We start from the raw sequence: 20000 nt of genomic DNA, 5'->3' as shown, positions 1-20000 counted from the left end.
CCTTGAGTAAAGCACTTAACCATAATTTATCCTGTAGGTCGCTCTGGATAAGAGTGTCTGCTAAATTACTAAAATTTAAAAATGTATTGATTGATCGATTTAATCATCAATGACTCACTCAAGCAATCAATTATTTGCTGAAACAGTTACTCAAATCAATCAATCAAACCATTGATACACTCATCCATTTATTCTCCCTCCCTCCTCCATCCCTCCCTCCCTCCTCCCTCCCTCCCTCCCTCCCTCCCTCCCTCCCTCCCTCCCTCCCTCCCTCCCTCCCCTCCCTCCCTCCCTCCCTCCCTCCCTCCTCCTCCTCCCTCCCTCCCTCCCTCCATCCCTCCCTCCCTCCCTCTCCTCCCTCCCTCCCTCCTCCCTCCCTCCTCCCTCCTCCCTCCTCCCTCCCTCCCTCCCTCCCCCTCCCTCCCTCCCTCCCTCCCTCCCTCCCTCCCTCTCTCTCCTCCCTACAGGTTTTGCTGGTACTCCAGGCTACCTGTCTCCAGAGGTCCTGAGAAAAGACCCATATGGGAAGCCTGTGGACTTGTGGGCCTGTGGTAAAACAAACGACCTTTGACCTCTAACCTTTGTCGTGACGTGACATTCATGAATGTGATGACTGTTATTTATCGAATCAACTAACTATGTTTAATTGTTATCCGATTTAAATTAATCATGTAACAATTAAACTCATTAGGAATTTGGGGCACCACGGAAGAAGTTGTTTATAGAGATACCATCTCCCGAATGTAACTCTAAAATATATATATGTAATATATCGATAACAGTCACTTATTAATCATTACCTCATATCAGTCTCATTCTGAACGTCGCATAATCCTTGGATCCGCAAGAACCCCAACCTTACTTATGAGTCAGTAATACACGAATTGGTTTAATTATTTATTCACTAGCTAACTAAATAATAACACAGAATACATGCATACTTAATACATGAGCAAAGGTCCCTAGCGGACTAACAACAGCATGACTGTTTGGTTATCCAAAAAGGGAGGGGTCAATAGAAGGAGGGAGAGAGGGACAAAGAGAGTCAAGCTCATCGTACATACATTTGGAACCTACGCTCACGGTAATCACAATACTTAGCACCCTAACCGCCGCCCGTTTTGGGGTAAGAAACGCGATGTATTTACGTGTAGAATGTCTTCTCCGTCGTCTCTCTCTGTTGAAACCAATCACTCCTTCTATGGGGAAGGAGTCGATTGGTGTAAGGCTCTGATTGTCCACCGGAGGTCACAATGTCCTTCTTATTAGTTGTCCTGGCAACTGTGGAGTGGAGTGTTCAAATGGAGCAGATACTTCAGCTGCACCAGGGATTGTCCGAGATGGGATTCTCCTTCCCAAGTCAAAGTCAAAATTTAGTCGAAGTTCTAGACCACTTTACATGCACAGCTGCAGACTGTCGCTGTTCTAGTCTGAGTGAGTTTATCTTTCATCACCTCGTGTTGAGGTTCAACGTTCCAACCATTTTCAGACGTGTAGACCCCCCGTCTCTCGTCTTTCTGGTCTCTGATTCAACGTTCCAACCATTTTCAGACGTGTAGACCTCCCGTCTCACGTCTTTCTGGTCTCTGATTCAACGTTCCAACCATTTTCAGACATGTAGACCCCCGTCTCACGTCTTTCTGGTCTCTGATTCAACGTTCCAACCATTTTCAGAAGTGTAGACCCCCGTCTCTCGTCTTTCTGGTCTCTGATTCAACGTTCCAACCATTTTCAGACGTGTAGACCTCCCGTCTCACATCTTTCTGGTCTCTGATTCAACGTTCCAACCATTTTCAGACGTGTAGACCCCCCGTCTCTCGTCTTTCTGGTCTCTGATTCAACGTTCCAACCATTTTCAGACGTGTAGACCCCGTCTCTCGTCTTTCTGGTCTCTGATTCAACGTTCCAACCATTTTCAGACGTGTAGACCTCCCGTCTCTCGTCTTTCTGGTCTCTGATTCAACGTTCCAACCATTTTCAGACGTGTAGACCCCCGTCTCTCGTCTTTCTGGTCTCTGATTCAACGTTCCAACCATTTTCAGACGTGTAGACCCCCGTCTCTCGTCTTTCTGGTCTCTGATTCAAAGTTCCAACCATTTTCAGACGTGTAGACCTCCCGTCTCTCGTCTTTCTGGTCTCTGATTCAACGTTCCAACCATTTTCAGACGTGTATACCCCCGTCTACCCTCTTTCTGGTCTCTGATTCAACGTTCCAACCATTTTCAGACGTGTAGACCCCTGTCTCTCGTCTTTCTGCTCTCTGATTCAACGTTCCAACCATTTTCAGACGTGTAGACCACCGTCTCTCGTCTTTCTGGTCTCTGATTCAACGTTCCAACCATTTTCAGACGTGTAGACCCCGTCTCTCGTCTTTCTGGTCTCTGATTCAAAGTTCCAACCATTTTCAGACGTGTAGACCTCCCGTCTCTCGTCTTTCTGGTCTCTGATTCAACGTTCCAACCATTTTCAGACGTGTAGACCCCCATCTCACGTCTTTCTGGTCTCTGATTCAACGTTCCAACCATTTTCAGACGTGTAGACCACCGTCTCACGTCTTTCTGGTCTCTGATTCAACGTTCCAACCATTTTCAGACGTGTAGACCCCCGTCTCCCCTCTTTCTGGTCTCTGATTCAACGTTCCAACCATTTCCAGACGTGTAGACCCCCCGTCTCTCGTCTTTCTGGTCTCTGATTCAACGTTCCAACCATTTTCAGACGTGTAGACCCCCGTCTCACGTCTTTCTGGTCTCTGATTCAAAGTTCTAACCATTTTCAGACGTGTAGACCCCCAGTCTCTCGTCTTTCTGGTCTCTGATTCAACGGTCCAACCATTTTCAGACGTGTAGACCCCCGTCTCACGCCTTTCTGGTCTCTGATTCAACGTTCCAACCATTTTCAGACGTGTAGACCACCGCCTCTCGTCTTTCTGGTCTCTGATTCAACGTTCCAACCATTTTCAGACGTGTAGACCCCCGTCTCTCCGTCTTTCTGGTCTCTGATTCAACGTTCCAACCATTTTCAGACGTGTAGACCACCGTCTCTCGCTCTTTTCTGCTCTCTGATTCAACGTTCCAACCATTTTCAGACGTGTAGACCACCGTCTCTCGTCTTTCTGGTCTCTGATTCAACGTTCCAACCATTTTCAGACGTGTAGACCCCCCGTCTCTCGTCTTTCTGGTCTTTGATTCAAAGTTCTAACCATTTTCAGACGTGTAGACCCCCGTCTCCCCTCTTTCTGGTCTCTGATTCAACGTTCCAACCATTTTCAGACGTGTAGACCCCCGTCTCTCGTCTTTCTGCTCTCTGATTCAACGTTCCAACCATTTTCAGACGTGTAGACCACCGTCTCTCGTCTTTCTGCTCTCTGATTCAACGTTCCAACCATTTTCAGACGTGTAGACCCCCCGTCTCACGTCTTTCTGGTCTCTGATTCAACGTTCCAACCATTTCCAGACGTGTAGACCCCCGTTTCTCGTCTTTCTGCTCTCTGATTCAACGTTCCAACCATTTTCAGACGTGTAGACCCCCGTCTCACGTCTTTCTGGTCTCTGATTCAAAGTCCTAACCATTTCCAGACGTGTAGACCACCGTCTCACGTCTTTCTGGTCTCTGATTCAACGTTCCAACCATTTTCAGACGTGTAGACCCCCGTCTCCCCTCTTTCTGGTCTCTGATTCAACGTTCCAACAATTTTCAGACGTGTAGACTCCCGTCTCTCATCTTTCTGCTCTCTGATTCAACGTTCCAACCATTTTCAGACGTGTAGACCACCGTCTCACGTCTTTCTGGTCTCTGATTCAACGTTCCAACCATTTTCAGACGTGTAGACCCCCCGTCTCCCCTCTTTCTGGTCTCTGATTCAAAGTTCCAACCATTTTCAGACGTGTAGACCCCCGTCTCACGTCTTTCTGGTCTCTGATTCAAAGTTCTAACCATTTTCAGACGTGTAGACCCCCGTCTCCCCTCTTTCTGGTCTCTGATTCAACGTTCCAACCATTTTCAGACGTGTAGACCACCGTCTCTCGTCTTTCTGCTCTCTGATTCAACGTTCCAACCATTTTCAGACGTGTAGACCCCCCCCGTCTCTCGTCTTTCTGGTCTCTGATTCAACGTTCCAACCATTTTCAGACGTGTAGACCCCCCCGTCTCTCGTCTTTCTGGTCTCTGATTCAACGTTCCAACCATTCTAAACGTGCAGGTCTGAGGTACATTTAGTTTCCAAAAGGCTTTTTATCCTCGGGTAAAAAAGGGGGCGTTCCATCACGCCAACACGATGTCTGTGCTCACTTAGGGGGGCGCGGTTACTGACCGGGCAAAACAATGATCTCATTAGAAGACTAAAATCACATTCCTATCTTCACCAAAATACTCTCGTACATAATCATATATTTTATACAACGTTTAGATGTAAACTTGACTAATAGAATGTGTACCCTTTCCGAGTTACAGTTATTTATTGATACCATCCCTTAATGACATCACAAAATAATCAACAAGATGACATGATTATTCTTTAGGTCCCCACTGATCATTCTTCTTAACATTCAGATGATAGAAATAAATGTTCCAATGTTCACTCTTTGGACAAAAAAGGTTTTGGCGGCAAAAACTCTCTGGAACGAAGACATTATTTGAGTAATACTGCAGAGCAGGAGGGAGATTACCCTCCTCCCTAATTTATGGCAGAGTGGTAAGGTGTCAAAAACCGGCCCAGACCCCCCTCCCCTCTTCTGTGGGTGAGAGGGTCTGTTTGTTGTCAGCCATTTGCCAAACTGAGTCCTTTGATCCATTGTCAGGAGAGTCATGACACCTTTGACCTTTACCCTGGAACTACACTAAATAGCATACTTCTATCTGAGTGTTCCAGATCGTTGATCCCTGCTGCAAGTTGGCTCAAATCCATTACAATTCAGGAAGTGAAATTCCAAAAGGTGTCAGTTTGGGGTCAAGACTGTGTTGTTTTTGATCTGTGGGTGATGAGTGTGTGTGTCTTCCTGCCAGGGGTGATCCTGTACATCCTATTGGTCGGTTACCCTCCCTTCTGGGACGAGGACCAGCACAGACTGTACCAGCAGATCAAGGCTGGGGCCTACGACGTGAGAACCACCACACCTCTATCTCTCTATCTGTCTGACTCTCTACGACGTGAGAACTACCACACCTCTATCTCTCTATCTGTCTGACTCTCTACGACGTGAGAACTACCACACCTCTATCTCTCTATCTGTCTGACTCTCTACGACGTGAGAACTACCACACCTCTATCTCTCTATCTGTCTGACTCTCTACGACGTGAGAACCACCACACCTCTATCTCTCTATCTGTCTGACTCTCTACGACGTGAGAACCACCACACCTCTATCTCTCTATCTGTCTGACTCTCTCCTCTCTACGACGTGAGAACCACCACACCTCTATCTCTCTATCTGTCTGACTCTCTACGACGTGAGAACTACCACACCTCTATCTCTCTATCTGTCTGACTCTCTACGACGTGAGAACTACCACACCTCTATCTCTCTATCTGTCTGACTCTCTACGACGTGAGAACCACCACACCTCTATCTCTCTATCTGTCTGACTCTCCTCTCTACGACGTGAGAACTACCACACCTCTATCTCTCTATCTGTCTGACTCTCCTCTCTACGACGTGAGAACCACCACACCTCTATCTCTCTATCTGTCTGACTCTCCTCTCTACGACGTGAGAACCACCACACCTCTATCTCTCTATCTGTCTGACTCTCCTCTCTACGACGTGAGAACTACCACACCTCTATCTCTCTATCTGTCTGACTCTCTACGACGTGAGAACTACCACACCTCTATCTCTCTATCTGTCTGACTCTCCTCTCTACAACGTGAGAACCACCACACACTCTATCTCTCTATCTGTCTGACTCTCTCTCTCTACGACGTGAGAAACCACCACACCTCTATCTCTCTATCTGTCTGACTCTCCTCTCTACGACGTGAGAACCACCACACCTCTATCTCTCTATCTGTCTGACTCTCCTCTCTACGACGTGAGAACCACCACACCTCTATCTCTCTATCTGTCTGACTCTCTACGACGTGAGAACCACCACACCTCTATCTCTCTATCTGTCTGACTCTCTACGACGTGAGAACCACCACACCTCTATCTCTCTATCTGTCTGACTCTCTACGACGTGAGAACTACCACACCTCTATCTCTCTATCTGTCTGACTCTCTACGACGTGAGAACTACCACACCTCTATCTCTCTATCTGTCTGACTCTCCTCTCTACGACGTGAGAACTACCACACCTCTATCTCTCTATCTGTCTGACTCTCCTCTCTACGACGAGAGAACTACCACACCTCTATCTCTCTATCTGTCTGACTCTCCTCTCTACGACGTGAGAACTACCACACCTCTATCTCTCTATCTGTCTGACTCTCTACGACGTGAGAACCACCACACCTCTATCTCTCTATCTGTCTGACTCTCCTCTCTACGACGTGAGAACTACCACACCTCTATCTCTCTATCTGTCTGACTCTCTACGACATGAGAACTACCACACCTCTATCTCTCTATCTGTCTGACTCTCTACGACGTGAGAACTACCACACCTCTATCTCTCTATCCGTCTGACTCTCTCCTCTCTCTCTCTGTCTCTCTCTGTCTCTCTCTCTCTCTCTCTCTCTCTCTCCCTTCACTGGTGTTGGAAATTAATGAATTGATAGACAGAATGGTGGAATGTATTGATTGATTGTGTGTAATGTATTGATGTATTGTGTGTAATGTATTGATGTATTGATGTATTGTGTGTAATGTATTGATGTATTGTGTGTAATGTATTGATGTATTGATGTATTGTGTGTAATGTATTGATGTATTGTGTGTAATGTATTGATGTATTGTGTGTAATGTATTGATGTATTGATGTATTGTGTGTAATGTATTGATGTATTGTGTGTAATGTATTGATGTAATGTATTGATGTATTGATGTATTGTGTGTAATGTATTGATGTATTGTGTGTAATGTATTGATGTATTGATGTATTGTGTGTAATGTATTGATGTATTGATGTATTGTGTGTAATGTATTGATGTATTGTGTGTAATGTATTGATGTATTGTGTGTAATGTATTGATGTATTGTGTGTAATGTATTGATGTATTGATGTATTTTGTGTAATATATTAATGTATTGATGTATTGTGTGTAATGTATTGATGTATTGATGTAAAGTGTGTAATGTATTGATGTATTGTGTGTAATGTATTGATGTATTGTGTGTAATGTATTGATGTATTGATGTATTTTGTGTAATGTATTAATGTATTGATGTATTGTGTGTAATGTATTGATGTATTGATGTAAAGTGTGTAATGTATTGATGTATTGTGTGTAATGTATTGATGTATTGTGTGTAATGTGTTGATGTATTGTGTGTAATGTGTGTGTCTACAGTTCCCGTCTCCAGAGTGGGACACAGTGACTCCTGATGCCAAAGACCTGATCAATAAGATGCTGACCATCAACCCCAGCAAACGCATCACCACCACTGAGGCCCTCAATCACCCCTGGATCTGTGTATGAACACACACACACACACACACACACACACACACACACACACACACACACACACAAACACACACACAGAAACACACACACACACACAAACACACACACACACACACACAAACACACACACACAGAAACACACACACACACAAACACACACACACACACACAAACACACACACACACACACACAGCCCTTACACTGATCTCTCTCTCTCTTCTTCTTATCCTATAAATATCTGCCGTTTGGAATGACAAAGATTCAACTTTTAAAAAAAAACATACGAATGAGCTAGTTAAAAAGCTACGATTTAAAGTGGACTAGATCTTCTCCCTAAACAGCAGGAAGCAGATGGTCGTTCCTGCCAGTTCTGGACACCATATTATCCAAGGGCAGACAGACTCTAAATCCTCTGATGCCGTCTACCGTAGTGCTTTATCACAGGGGACAGGTGTAATACTCACCACTGCATCCTGTATCAAAAGGTTGTCTGGTCCTCATTAAAGTCTCGTAGATCACTTCATTACTCCCACTTTGTTTACAGAGTTCTGCTCCAACATACCTCACTTCACTTCCCAGTTGAAATATAGAAATATAAGGGTTGGTTAACTCTTGAGGTCCCTCTTGTCTCCACTAAGTTTAGTAAATCCTCTTTTAGTTTTAACTCTCCTCATTTGGATTCCCTGGTGCCACTAGGGCAGTTTAAAACCCTAATGATGAATGAGTTCACTGAGATTTGCAATTGTTTTGATTAAATGTCATGTCATCTGTAACTGTTACTGTGTCTTGTAGTTTTAATATTTGTATTGTTTTATTGTATTGATCATGTTGATTATTGGAATTGTTGTCCTCAGGGCACCGTTGGAAATGAGACCCTTGTCTCAATGGGCTCCCCTGAATAAAATAACATTCTCTCTCTCTCTCTCTCTCTCTCTCTCTCTCTCTCTCTCTCTCTCTCTCTCGTCTCTCTCTCTCTCTCTCTCTCTCTCTCTCTCTCTCTCTCTCTCTCTCTCTCTCTCTCTCTCTCTCTCTCTCTCTCTCTCTCTCTCTCTCTCTCTCTCTCTCTCTCTCTCTCTCTCTCTCTCTCTCTCTCTCTCTCTCTCTCTCTCTCTCTCTCTCTCTCCATCTGCAGCAACGGTCCACTGTAGCTTCCATGATGCATAGACAGGAGACTGTGGAGTGTCTGAAGAAGTTCAATGCCAGGAGGAAACTCAAGGTGACACACTCCTCTTTCACTATCCTCTGTTCTTTTCAGAAACTCAAGGGATGTGTCTCACCCTATCTAGTGCACTACTTTAGACCAGAGCTCTCTACCCTATTCCCTATCTAGTGCACTCCTTTCTAACCAGAGCTCTCTACCCTATTCCCTATCTAGTGCACTACTTTCTAACCAGAGCTCTGTACCCTATTCCCTATCTAGTGCACTACTTTCTAAACGGAGCTCTGTACCCTATTCCCTATCTAGTGCACTCCTTTCTAACCAGAGCTCTCTACCCTATTCCCTATCTAGTGCACTACTTTTGACCAAGGCCCGTAGGGCCTATAGTTCTGTTTCTGTTTGACGTTACCGTCCTCCTGAGTGGCTCAGCGGTCTAAGGCTCTGCATCGCAGTGCTAGCTGTGCCACTACAGATCCTGGTTCTATTCCAGGCTGTGTCACTACATATCCTGGTTCTATTCCAGGCTGTGTCACTACAGATCCTGGTTCTATTCCAGGCTGTGTCACTACAGATCCTGGTTCTATTCCAGGCTGTGTCACTACAGATCCTGGTTCTATTCCAGGCTGTGTCACTACAGATCCTGGTTCTATTCCAGGCTGTGTCACTACAGATCCTGGTTCTATTCCAGGCTGTGCCACTACAGATCCTGGTTCTATTCCAGGCTGTGTCACTACAGATCCTGGTTCTATTCCAGGCTGTGTCACTACAGATCCTGGTTCTATTCCAGGCTGTGTCACTACAGATCCTGGTTCTATTCCAGGCTGTGCCACTACAGATCCTGGTTCTATTCCAGGCTGTGTCACTACAGATCCTGGTTCTATTCCAGGCTGTGTCACTACAGATCCTGGTTCTATTCCAGGCTGTGTCACTACAGATCCTGGTTCTATTCCAGGCTGTGTCACTACAGATCCTGGTTCTATTCCAGGCTGTGTCACTACAGATCCTGGTTCTATTCCAGGCTGTGTCACTACAGATCCTGGTTCTATTCCAGGCTGTGTCACTACAGATCCTGATTCTATTCCAGGCTGTGTCACTACAGATCCTGGTTCTATTCCAGGCTGTGTCACTACATATCCTGGTTCTATTCCAGGCTGTGTCACTACAGATCCTGGTTCTATTCCAGGCTGTGCCACTACAGATCCTGGTTCTATTCCAGGCTGTGTCACTACAGATCCTGGTTCTATTCCAGGCTGTGTCACTACAGATCCTGGTTCTATTCCAGGCTGTGTCACTACAGATCCTGGTTCTATTCCAGGCTGTGTCACTACAGATCCTGGTTCTATTCCAGGCTGTGTCACTACAGATCCTGATTCTATTCCAGGCTGTGTCACTACAGATCCTGGTTCTATTCCAGGCTGTGTCACTACAGATCCTGGTTCTATTCCAGGCTGTGTCACTACAGATCCTGGTTCTATTCCAGGCTGTGTCACTCAGATCCTGGTTCTATTCCAGGCTGTGCCACTACAGATCCTGGTTCTATTCCAGGCTGTGTCACTACAGATCCTGGTTCTATTCCAGGCTGTGTCACTACAGATCCTGGTTCTATTCCAGGCTGTGTCACTGCAGATCCTGGTTCTATTCCAGGCTGTGTCACTACAGATCCTGGTTCTATTCCAGGCTGTGCCACTACAGATCCTGGTTCTGTTCCAGGCTGTGCCACTACAGATCCTGGTTCTATTCCAGGCTGTGTCACTACAGATCCTGGTTCTATTCCAGGCTGTGTCACTACAGATCCTGGTTCTATTCCAGGCTGTGCCACTACAGATCCTGGTTCTATCTCCAGGCTGTGTCACTACAGATCCTGGTTCTATTCCAGGCTGTGTCACTACAGATCCTGGTTCTATTCCAGGCTGTGTCACTACAGATCCTGGTTCTATTCCAGGCTGTGCCACTACAGACCCTGGTTCTATTCCAGGCTGTGTCACTACAGATCCTGGTTCTATTCCAGGCTGTGTCACTACAGATCCTGGTTCTATTCCAGGCTGTGCCACTACAGATCCTGGTTCTATTCCAGGCTGTGTCACTACAGATCCTGGTTCTATTCCAGGCTGTGTCACTACAGATCCTGGTTCTATTCCAGGCTGTGTCACTACAGATCCTGGTTCTAATCCAGGCTGTGTCACTACAGATCCTGGTTCTATTCCAGGCTGTGTCACTACAGATCCTGGTTCTATTCCAGGCTGTGTCACTACAGATCCTGGTTCTATTCCAGGCTGAGACCCATGAGGCGGTGCACACTCGGCCCAGCGTCGTCCGGGATAGGGGAGGGATTTGCCGGCCGGGATGTCCTTGTCCCATCGCGCTCTAGCGACTCCTGTGGCGGGCCGGGCGCAGTGCACGCTGACACGGTCGCTAGGTGTACGGTGTTCCCTCCGACACACATTGGTGCGGCTGGCTTCCGGGTTAAGAGGGCATTGTGTCAAGAAGCAGTGCGGCTCGGTTGGGTTGTGTTTTCGGAGGACGCACGGCTCTCGACCTTCGCCTCTCCCCAAGTCCGTACGGGAGTTGCAGCGATGGGACAAGACTGTAACTACCAATTTGATATCACGAAAAAGGGGTAAAACATTATTTTATTTTTTTTGATTTCATTCTAAAGTTCTGTTTCTGTTTTATATTATTGCCTAAAAGAAAACACCATAATAAATATCCTGTAAAACAAAGAGTAGTGCACTATCTAGGGAATAGGGTTCCATTTGGGGCGAAGACAAGCACCCCTCTCTCCCTCTTTCCACCTGCTTTGAAATGATCAACCAATCAGTAGAGACTACAGTACCACTGCTGTTCTCTGTTTGAAATGATCAACCAATCAGTAGAGACTATAGTACCACCGCTGTTCTCTGTTTGAAATGATCAACCAATCAGGAGAGACTACAGTACCACTGCTGTTCTCTGTTTGAAATGATCAACCAATCAGGAGAGACTACAGTACCACTGCTGTTCTCTGTTTGAAATGATCAACCAATCAGGGAGAGACTACAGTACCAGCTGTTCTCTGTTTGAAATGATCAACCAATCAGTAGAGACTACAGTACCACTGCTGTTCTCTGTTTGAAATGATCAACCAATCAGGAGAGACTACAGTACCACCGCTGTTCTCTGTTTGAAATGATCAACCAATCAGGAGAGACTACAGTACCACCGCTGTTCTCTGTTTGAAATGATCAACCAATCAGGAGAGACTACAGTACCACCGCTGTTCTCTGTTTGAAATAATCAACCAATCAGGAGAGACTACAGTACCACCGCTGTTCTTCTCTTCTCTTGCAGTCTTTCATTAGCATATCTTTCCTCTTTTCTAACAATCTTTCATTAGTGAATTGTTCTCTCCTTCCCTCCTATTTTCTGTTCTCTCCTTCCTTTCCTCTTTTCTGTTCTCTCCTTCCTTTCATCTTTTCTGTTCTCTCCTTCCCTCCTCTTTTCTGTTCTCTCCTTCCCTCCTCTTTTCTGTTCTCTCCTTCCTTTCCTCTTTTCTGTTCTCTCCTTCCTTTCCTCTTTTCTGTTCTCTCCTTCCTTTCATCTTTTCTGTTCTCTCCTTCCCTCTTTTCTGTTCTCTCCTTCCCTCCTCTTTTCTGTTCTCTCCTTCCCTCCTCTTTTCTGTTCTCTCCTTCCTTTCCTCTTTTCTGTTCTCTCCTTCCTTTCATCTTTTCTGTTCTCTCCTTCCCTCCTCTTTTCTGTTCTCTCCTTCCCTCCTCTTTTCTGTTCTCTCCTTCCCTCCTCTTTTCTGTTCTCTCCTTCCCTCCTCTTTTCTGTTCTCTCCTTCCCTCCTCTTTTCTGTTCTCTCCTTCCTTTCCTCTTTTCTGTTCTCTCCTTCCTTTCATCTTTTCTGTTCTCTCCTTCCCTCCTCTTTTCTGTTCTCTCCTTCCTTTCCTCTTTTCTGTTCTCTCCTTCCCTCCTCTTTTCTGTTCTCTCCTTCCCTCCTCTTTTCTGTTCTCTCCTTCCCTCCTCTTTTCTGTTCTCTCCTTCCTTTCCTCTTTTCTGTTCTCTCCTTCTTTTCCTCTTGTCTTTCTGCCCCCTCCACTCTTTCAGGGAGCCATTTTGACCACTCTGCTGGTTACAAAAAACTTCTCAGGTAGGTCCCGTCTCAACTCGAATAGTCATTTGGCTTTTACTGCCCATATCTGGATGTTTTGTAGTTCTTTTGATTGATGTTTTTCTTCAGAATTAAACTGAATCTGATTCTTTCTTCATTATTATTCATCATTTTCTTCCTTTTTAATTGTTTTTTTATTTATGTCTTTACATCCTTTGTTTGGGATGTGGAACCCTCGAGGTAAGAGCTCACTTCCTCTCTGTCAGCCAATCAGCGGCCAGGGCCTCATGTCACTCCGTTTTGTCGGTACTCTTTTATACCCCTTTCACACTATCGGGCTGACCCTCGACCAAACCGTGCTGGCTCTGATAGTTTCTTTACACATTGTCCCTTGTCGGCATGGTTACAGTAACTATGGAGGATGCGTAACCAGACCAGCTCAGTACAGCTTGGTTCGGTTCGGTTTGGCTCAGTAGTGTGAAAATCCCTTTTAAGGCATTTTGTATTTATAATAGTACATTAGAATAATGTAAATGTAGTATACAGTGTATTCGGAAAGTATTCAGACCCCTTGACTTTTTCCACATTTTGTTACGTTACAGCCTTATTCTAAAATGGATTCAATTGTTCTTTTCAATCTACACACAATACCCCATAATGACAAAGCAAAAATAGTTTTAAAGACATTTTAGCTAATGTATTTCTAACCAGAGCTCTCTACCCTATTCCCTATCTAGTGCACTACTTTCTAACCAGAAGCTCTATACCCTATTCCCTATCTAGTGCACTACTTTCTAACCATAGCTCTCTACCCTATTCCCTATCTAGTGCACTACTTTCTAACCAGAGCTCTCTACCCTATTCCCTATCTAGTGCACTACTTTCTAACCAGAGCTCTCTACCCTATTCCCTATCTAGTGCACTACTTTCTAACCAGAGCTCTCTACCCTATTCCCTATCTAATGCACTACTTTCTAACCAGAGCTCTATACCCTATTCCCTATCTAGTGCACTACTTTCTAACCAGAGCTCTGTACCCTATTCCCTATCTAGTGCACTACTTTCTAACCAGAGCTCTCTACCCTATTCCCTATCTAGTGCACTACTTTCTAACCAGAGCTCTGTACCCTATTCCCTATCTAGTGCACTACTTTCTAACCAGAGCTCTCTACCCTATTCCCTATCTAGTGCACTACTTTCTAACCTGAGCTCTCTACCCTATTCCCTATCTAGTGCACTACTTTCTAACCAGAGCTCTCCACCCTATTCCCTATCTAGTGCACTACTTTCTAACCAGAGCTCTCTACCCTATTCCCTATCTAGTGCACTACTTTCTAACCAGAGCTCTCCACCCTATTCCCTATCTAGTGCACTACTTTCTAACCAGAGCTCTATACCCTATTCCCTATCTAGTGCACTACTTTCTAACCAGAGCTCTCTACCCTATTCCCTATCTAGTGCACTACTTTCTAACCAGAGCTCTCTACCCTATTCCCTATCTAGTGCACTACTTTCTAACCAGAGCTCTCTACCCTATTCCCTATCTAGTGCACTACTTTCTAACCAGAGCTCTCTACCCTATTCCCCTATCTAGTGCACTACTTTCTAACCAGAGCTCTCTACCCTATTCCCTATCTAGTGCACTACTTTCTAACCAGAGCTCTCTACCCTATTCCCTATCTAGTGCACTACTTTCTAACCAGAGCTCTCTACCCTATTCCCTATCTAGTGCACTACTTTAGACCAGAGCTCTCTACCCTATTCCCTATCTAGTGCACTACTTTCTAACCAGAGCTCTCTACCCTATTCCCTATCTAGTGCACTACTTTAGACCAGAGCTCTCTACCCTATTCCCTATCTAGTGCACTACTTTCTAACCAGAGCTATATACCCTATTCCCTATCTAGTGCACTACTTTAGACCAGAGCTGTAGTAGTATATATACAGTATGTTATGATTAGTGAATATAGTACATTCATATCCACAGAATACTTAATGTAGTATATATACAGTATGTTATGAATAGTGAATATAGTACATTCATATTCACAGAATACTTCATGTAGTATATATACAGTATATATACAGTATGTTATGAATAGTGAATATAGTACATTCACAGAATACTTAATGTAGTATATATACAGTATGTTATGAATAGTGAATATAGTACATTCATATTCACAGAATACTTCATGTAGTATATATACAGTATATATACTGTATGTTATGATTAGTGAATATAGTACATTCATATCCACAGAATACTTAATGTATATATATATACAGTATGTTATGAATAGTGAATATAGTACATTCACAGAATACTTCATGTAGTATATATACAGTATATATACTGTATGTTATGATTAGTGAATATAGTACATTCATATCCACAGAATACTTAATGTAGTATATATACAGTATATATACAGTATGTTATGAATAGTGAATATAGTACATTCACAGAATACTTCATGTAGTATATATACAGTATATATACTGTATGTTATGATTAGTGAATATAGTACATTCACATTCACAGAATACTTCATGTAGTATATATACAGTATATATACTGTATGTTATGATTAGTGAATATAGTACATTCATATCCACAGAATACTTAATGTATATATATATACAGTATGTTATGAATAGTGAATATAGTACATTCACAGAATACTTAATGTAGTGTATATATACAGTATATATACTGTATGTTATGATTAGTGAATATAGTACATTCACATTCACAGAATACTTCATGTAGTATATATACAGTATATATACTGTATGTTATGATTAGTGAATATAGTACATTCATATCCACAGAATACTTAATGTATATATATATACAGTATGTTATGAATAGTGAATATAGTACATTCACAGAATACTTAATGTAGTGTATATATACAGTATATATACTGTATGTTATGATTAGTGAATATAGTACATTCATATCCACAGAATACTTAATGTAGTATATATACAGTATGTTATGAATAGTGAATATAGTACATTCACATTCACAGAATACTTAATGTAGTATATATACAGTATATATACAGCATGTTATGAATAGTGAATATAGTACATTCACAGAATACTTCATGTAGTATATATACAGTATATATACTGTATGTTATGATTAGTGAATATAGTACATTCATATCCACAGAATACTTAATGTAGTATATATACAGTATGTTATGAATACTGAATATAGTACATTCACAGAATACTTCATGTAGTATATATACAGTATGTTATGAATACTGAATATAGTACATTCACAGAATACTTCATGTAGTATATACTGTATGTAGAATATGTTGTAGCATGACGATGCAGATGCATGCAATGATTTTATACAATGACTTTAATACCATGACTTTAAAACCATGACTTTAATACCACTGTATGTTTGAAACGTATTGAAACAGAAGGAAACGTGTCTCTGTCATTTGACAGATTCAGCCATGTAGTCCCTGTGTGTTGCACTGTGTTTCAAAACGTTTCCTCTTGTTTTGAGTCTAATGAACACAGCCCTGTTGCACAATGGAGGTTGTCTGTCTCTGTGTGAAGCACTGGTGTTTACCCCCCTCTCTGTCTCTCTCTCTCTCTCTCTCTCTCTCTCTCTCTCTCTCTCTCTCTCTCTCTCTCTCTCTCTCTCTCTCTCTCTGTCTCTGTCTCTGTCTCTCTCTCTCTCCCTCTCTCTGTCTCTGTCTCTCTCTCTCTCTCTCTATCTCTCTCTCTGTGTCTCTGTCTCTGTCTCTCTCTCTCTCTCTCTCTCTGTCTCTCTCTCTCTCTCTCTCTCTCTCTCTCTCTGTCTCTCTCTCTCTCTGTCTCTCTCTCTCTGTCTCTCTGTCTGTCTCTCTCTCTCTCTGTCTTTCTCTCTCTCTCTCTCTCTCTCTCTCTCTCTCTCTCTCTCTCTCTCTCTCTCTCTCTCTCTCTCTCTCTCTCTCTCTCCCTCTCTGTCTCTCTCTCTCTCTCTCCCTTCCTCTCTACAGCAGTCAAGGGTCTGCTGAACAAGAAGGCTGACGCCGTCAAGGTGAGTTTCTGTTGCTGCGGTCCAAATGGCTCCATTTATCTCCCTATATAGTACACTACCATTGGCCAGAGCCCTCTGCAGAAATTAGTGCACTTACTAGAGAGAGTAGGGGGCCATTTCAGATTGGCCCTGTGTCTATCTATGTAACATAGAGAGTAGGGGGCCATTTCAGATTGACCCTGTGTCTATCTATGTAACATAGAGAGCAGGGGGCCATTTCAGATTGACCCTGTGTCTATCTATGTAACATAGAGAGCAGGGGGCCATTTCAGATTGGCCCTGTGTCTATCTATGTAACATAGAGAGTAGGGGGCCATTTCAGATTGGCCCTGTGTCTATCTATGTAACATAGAGAGCAGGGGCCATTTCAGATTGACCCTGTGTCTATCTATGTAACATAGGGAGCAGGGGGCCATTTCAGATTGGCCCTGTGTCTATCTATGTAACATAGAGAGTAGGGGGCCATTTCAGATTGACCCTGTGTCTATCTATGTAACATTTTAGTCATTTAGCAGATGCTCTTATCCAGAGTGACTTACAGTTAGTGAATACATATATATTTTATACTGGCCCCCCGTGGGAATCGAACCCACAACCCTGGCGTTGCAAACGCCATGCTCTATCAACTGAGTTACATCCCTGCCGGCCTTTCCCTCCCCTACCCTGGACGACGCTGGGCCAATTGTGCGCCGCCCATGAGTCTCCCGGTCGCGGCCGGCTGCGACAGAGCCTGGATTCGAACCAGGATCTCTAGTGGCACAGCTAGCACTGCGATGCAGTGCCTTAGACCACTGCGCCACTCAGGAGTACAACGTAACATAGAGAGAGCAGGGGGCCATTTCAGATTGGCCCTGTGTCTATCTATGTAACATAGAGAGTAGGGGGCCATTTCAGATTGGCCCTGTGTCTATCTATGTAACAACAACAACAACAACAGGAAACGAAAGACTGATCGAGCCGTGACGAGGAGTCTGAGGACAATAGACTTATGGGACATCAACATCCAGGGAAATGATGACATCGTCGTCATCATCAAGGGACATTATGACATCATGACTGGGCAGACTGGTCAGAGGATGTGGTTCTGGTCCCAGAGCCTTTACGTGTGTCCACTTCACTAATAGACTGGTCAGAGGATGTGGTTCTGGTCCCAGAGCCTTTACGTGTGTCCACTTCACTAATAGACTGGTCAGAGGATGTGGTTCTGGTCCCAGAGCCTTTACGTGTGTCCACTTCACTAATAGACTGGTCAGAGGATGTGGTTCTGGTCCCAGAGCCTTTACGTGTGTCCACTTTACTAATAGACTGGTCAGAGGATGTGGTTCTGGTCCCAGAGCCTTTACGTGTGTCCACTTTACTAATAGACTAGCTGTAGCGTGTCACTTCCTGATCATCTGTTCTCCTTAACACCTCCCATTTCCTGTAGTTTTGTCTCTGGTTTCCTGTAGTCACTAAGTTCTGCCGTCTCAGAACACTGGTAAAGATAGTCCTGTGTCGGACCGTCTCAGTACTCTGGTATAGATAGTCCTGTGTCAGATTTGTTTCAGTTACTGTACATCATGTCAGATCCTGTCTTATACATGTTGCCTGATTGGGTGAGATGATTGAATGGGAGCCTGACACCTCAATAATACATTAGAAAATAATTAGCTGATCTGGTTGCCTCTTGAATGCAGTTCGGCTCTCACCCATTCAACTGACTAGGCAGGCTAGCTCGAGAGCCACTGTGGATTGAGAGAGTGTGAAGCAACCGCTATAGCGAGTGGCCCCCTCTGCTGGCCGAAACAAGTACAACACCCCTGGACCATAACCGCTAGAGCGAGTGGCCCCCTCTGCTGGCAGAAACAAGCACAACACCCCTGGACCATAACCGCTAGAGCGAGCGGCCCCCTCTGCTGGCTGAAAACAAGCACAACACCCCTGGACTATAACCGCTAGAGCGAGTGGCCCCCTCTGCTGGCAGAAACAAGCACAACACCCCTGGACTATAACCGCTAGAGCGAGTGGCCCCCTCTGCTGGCCGAAACAAGCACAACACCCCTGGACCATAACCGCTAGAGCGAGTGGCCCCCTCTGCTGGCCGAAACAAGCACAACACCCTGGACCATAACCGCTAGAGCGAGTGGCCCCCTCTGCTGGCTGAAACAAGCACAACACCCCTGGACCATAACCGCTAGAGCGAGTGGCCCCCTCTGCTGGCCGAAACAAGCACAACACCCCTGGACTATAACCGCTAGAGCGAGTGGCCCCCTCTGCTGGCCGAAACAAGCACAACACCCCTGGACCATAACCGCTAGAGCGAGTGGCCCCCTCTGCTGGCCGAAACAAGCACAACACCCCTGGACCATAACCGCTAGAGCGAGTGGCCCCCTCTCAAATTAAATGACCGGCGGGCCGTCTATTGAACCCTGTAGGATCTACATACACTATATAACCATCAGGGGGCTATCTATTGAACCCTGTAGGATCTACATACACTATATAACCATCAGGGGGCTATCTATTGAACCCTGTAGGATCTACATACACTATATAACCATCAGGGGGCTATCTATTGAACCCTGCTATACAGGATCTACATACACTATATAACCATCAGGGGGCTATCTATTGAACCCTGCTATACAGGATCTACATACACTATATAACCATCAGGGGGATATCTATTGAACCCTGTTATACAGGATCTACATACACTATATAACCATCAGGGGGCTATCTATTGAACCCTGTAGGATCTACATACACTATATAACCATCAGGGGGCTATCTATTGAACCCTGTAGGATCTACATACACTATATAACCATCAGGGGCTATCTATTGAACCCCTGTAGGATCTACATACACTATATAACCATCAGGGGGCTATCTATTGAACCCTGTAGGATCTACATACACTATATAACCATCAGGGGGCTATCTATTGAACCCTGTAGGATCTACATACACTATATAACCATCAGGGGGCTATCTATTGAACCCTGTAGGATCTACATACACTATATAACCATCAGGGGGCTATCTATTGAACCCTGTAGGATCTACATACACTATATAACAATCAGGGGGCTATCTATTGAATCCTGTGGGATCTACATACACTATATAACCATCCGGGAGCTAT

The 20000-nt window shown here is 44.4% G+C and overlaps 1 protein-coding gene across 1 annotated transcript in view; it reads left to right on the top strand.

Annotated features, from left to right (window-relative positions):
* Nucleotides 1–20000, top strand: part of LOC121559653 (calcium/calmodulin-dependent protein kinase type II delta 2 chain) — a gene marked incomplete at its 5' end in the record, with an annotated part of 74153 nt that overhangs the window by 8009 nt on the left and 46144 nt on the right. The window contains 6 exon segments of the mRNA XM_045218986.1: nt 468–551; nt 5002–5096; nt 7450–7572; nt 8700–8783; nt 12813–12855; nt 16833–16873. Coding sequence (XP_045074921.1) covers nt 468–551; nt 5002–5096; nt 7450–7572; nt 8700–8783; nt 12813–12855; nt 16833–16873 — 470 coding nt within the window.

The sequence above is a fragment of the Coregonus clupeaformis genome, unplaced genomic scaffold, assembly GCF_020615455.1.
Source record: "Coregonus clupeaformis isolate EN_2021a unplaced genomic scaffold, ASM2061545v1 scaf1948, whole genome shotgun sequence".
NCBI lineage: Eukaryota > Metazoa > Chordata > Actinopteri > Salmoniformes > Salmonidae > Coregonus > Coregonus clupeaformis.
Note: the sequence above shows the minus strand (reverse complement) of the source record. Positions and strands in the feature narration are given on the sequence as shown.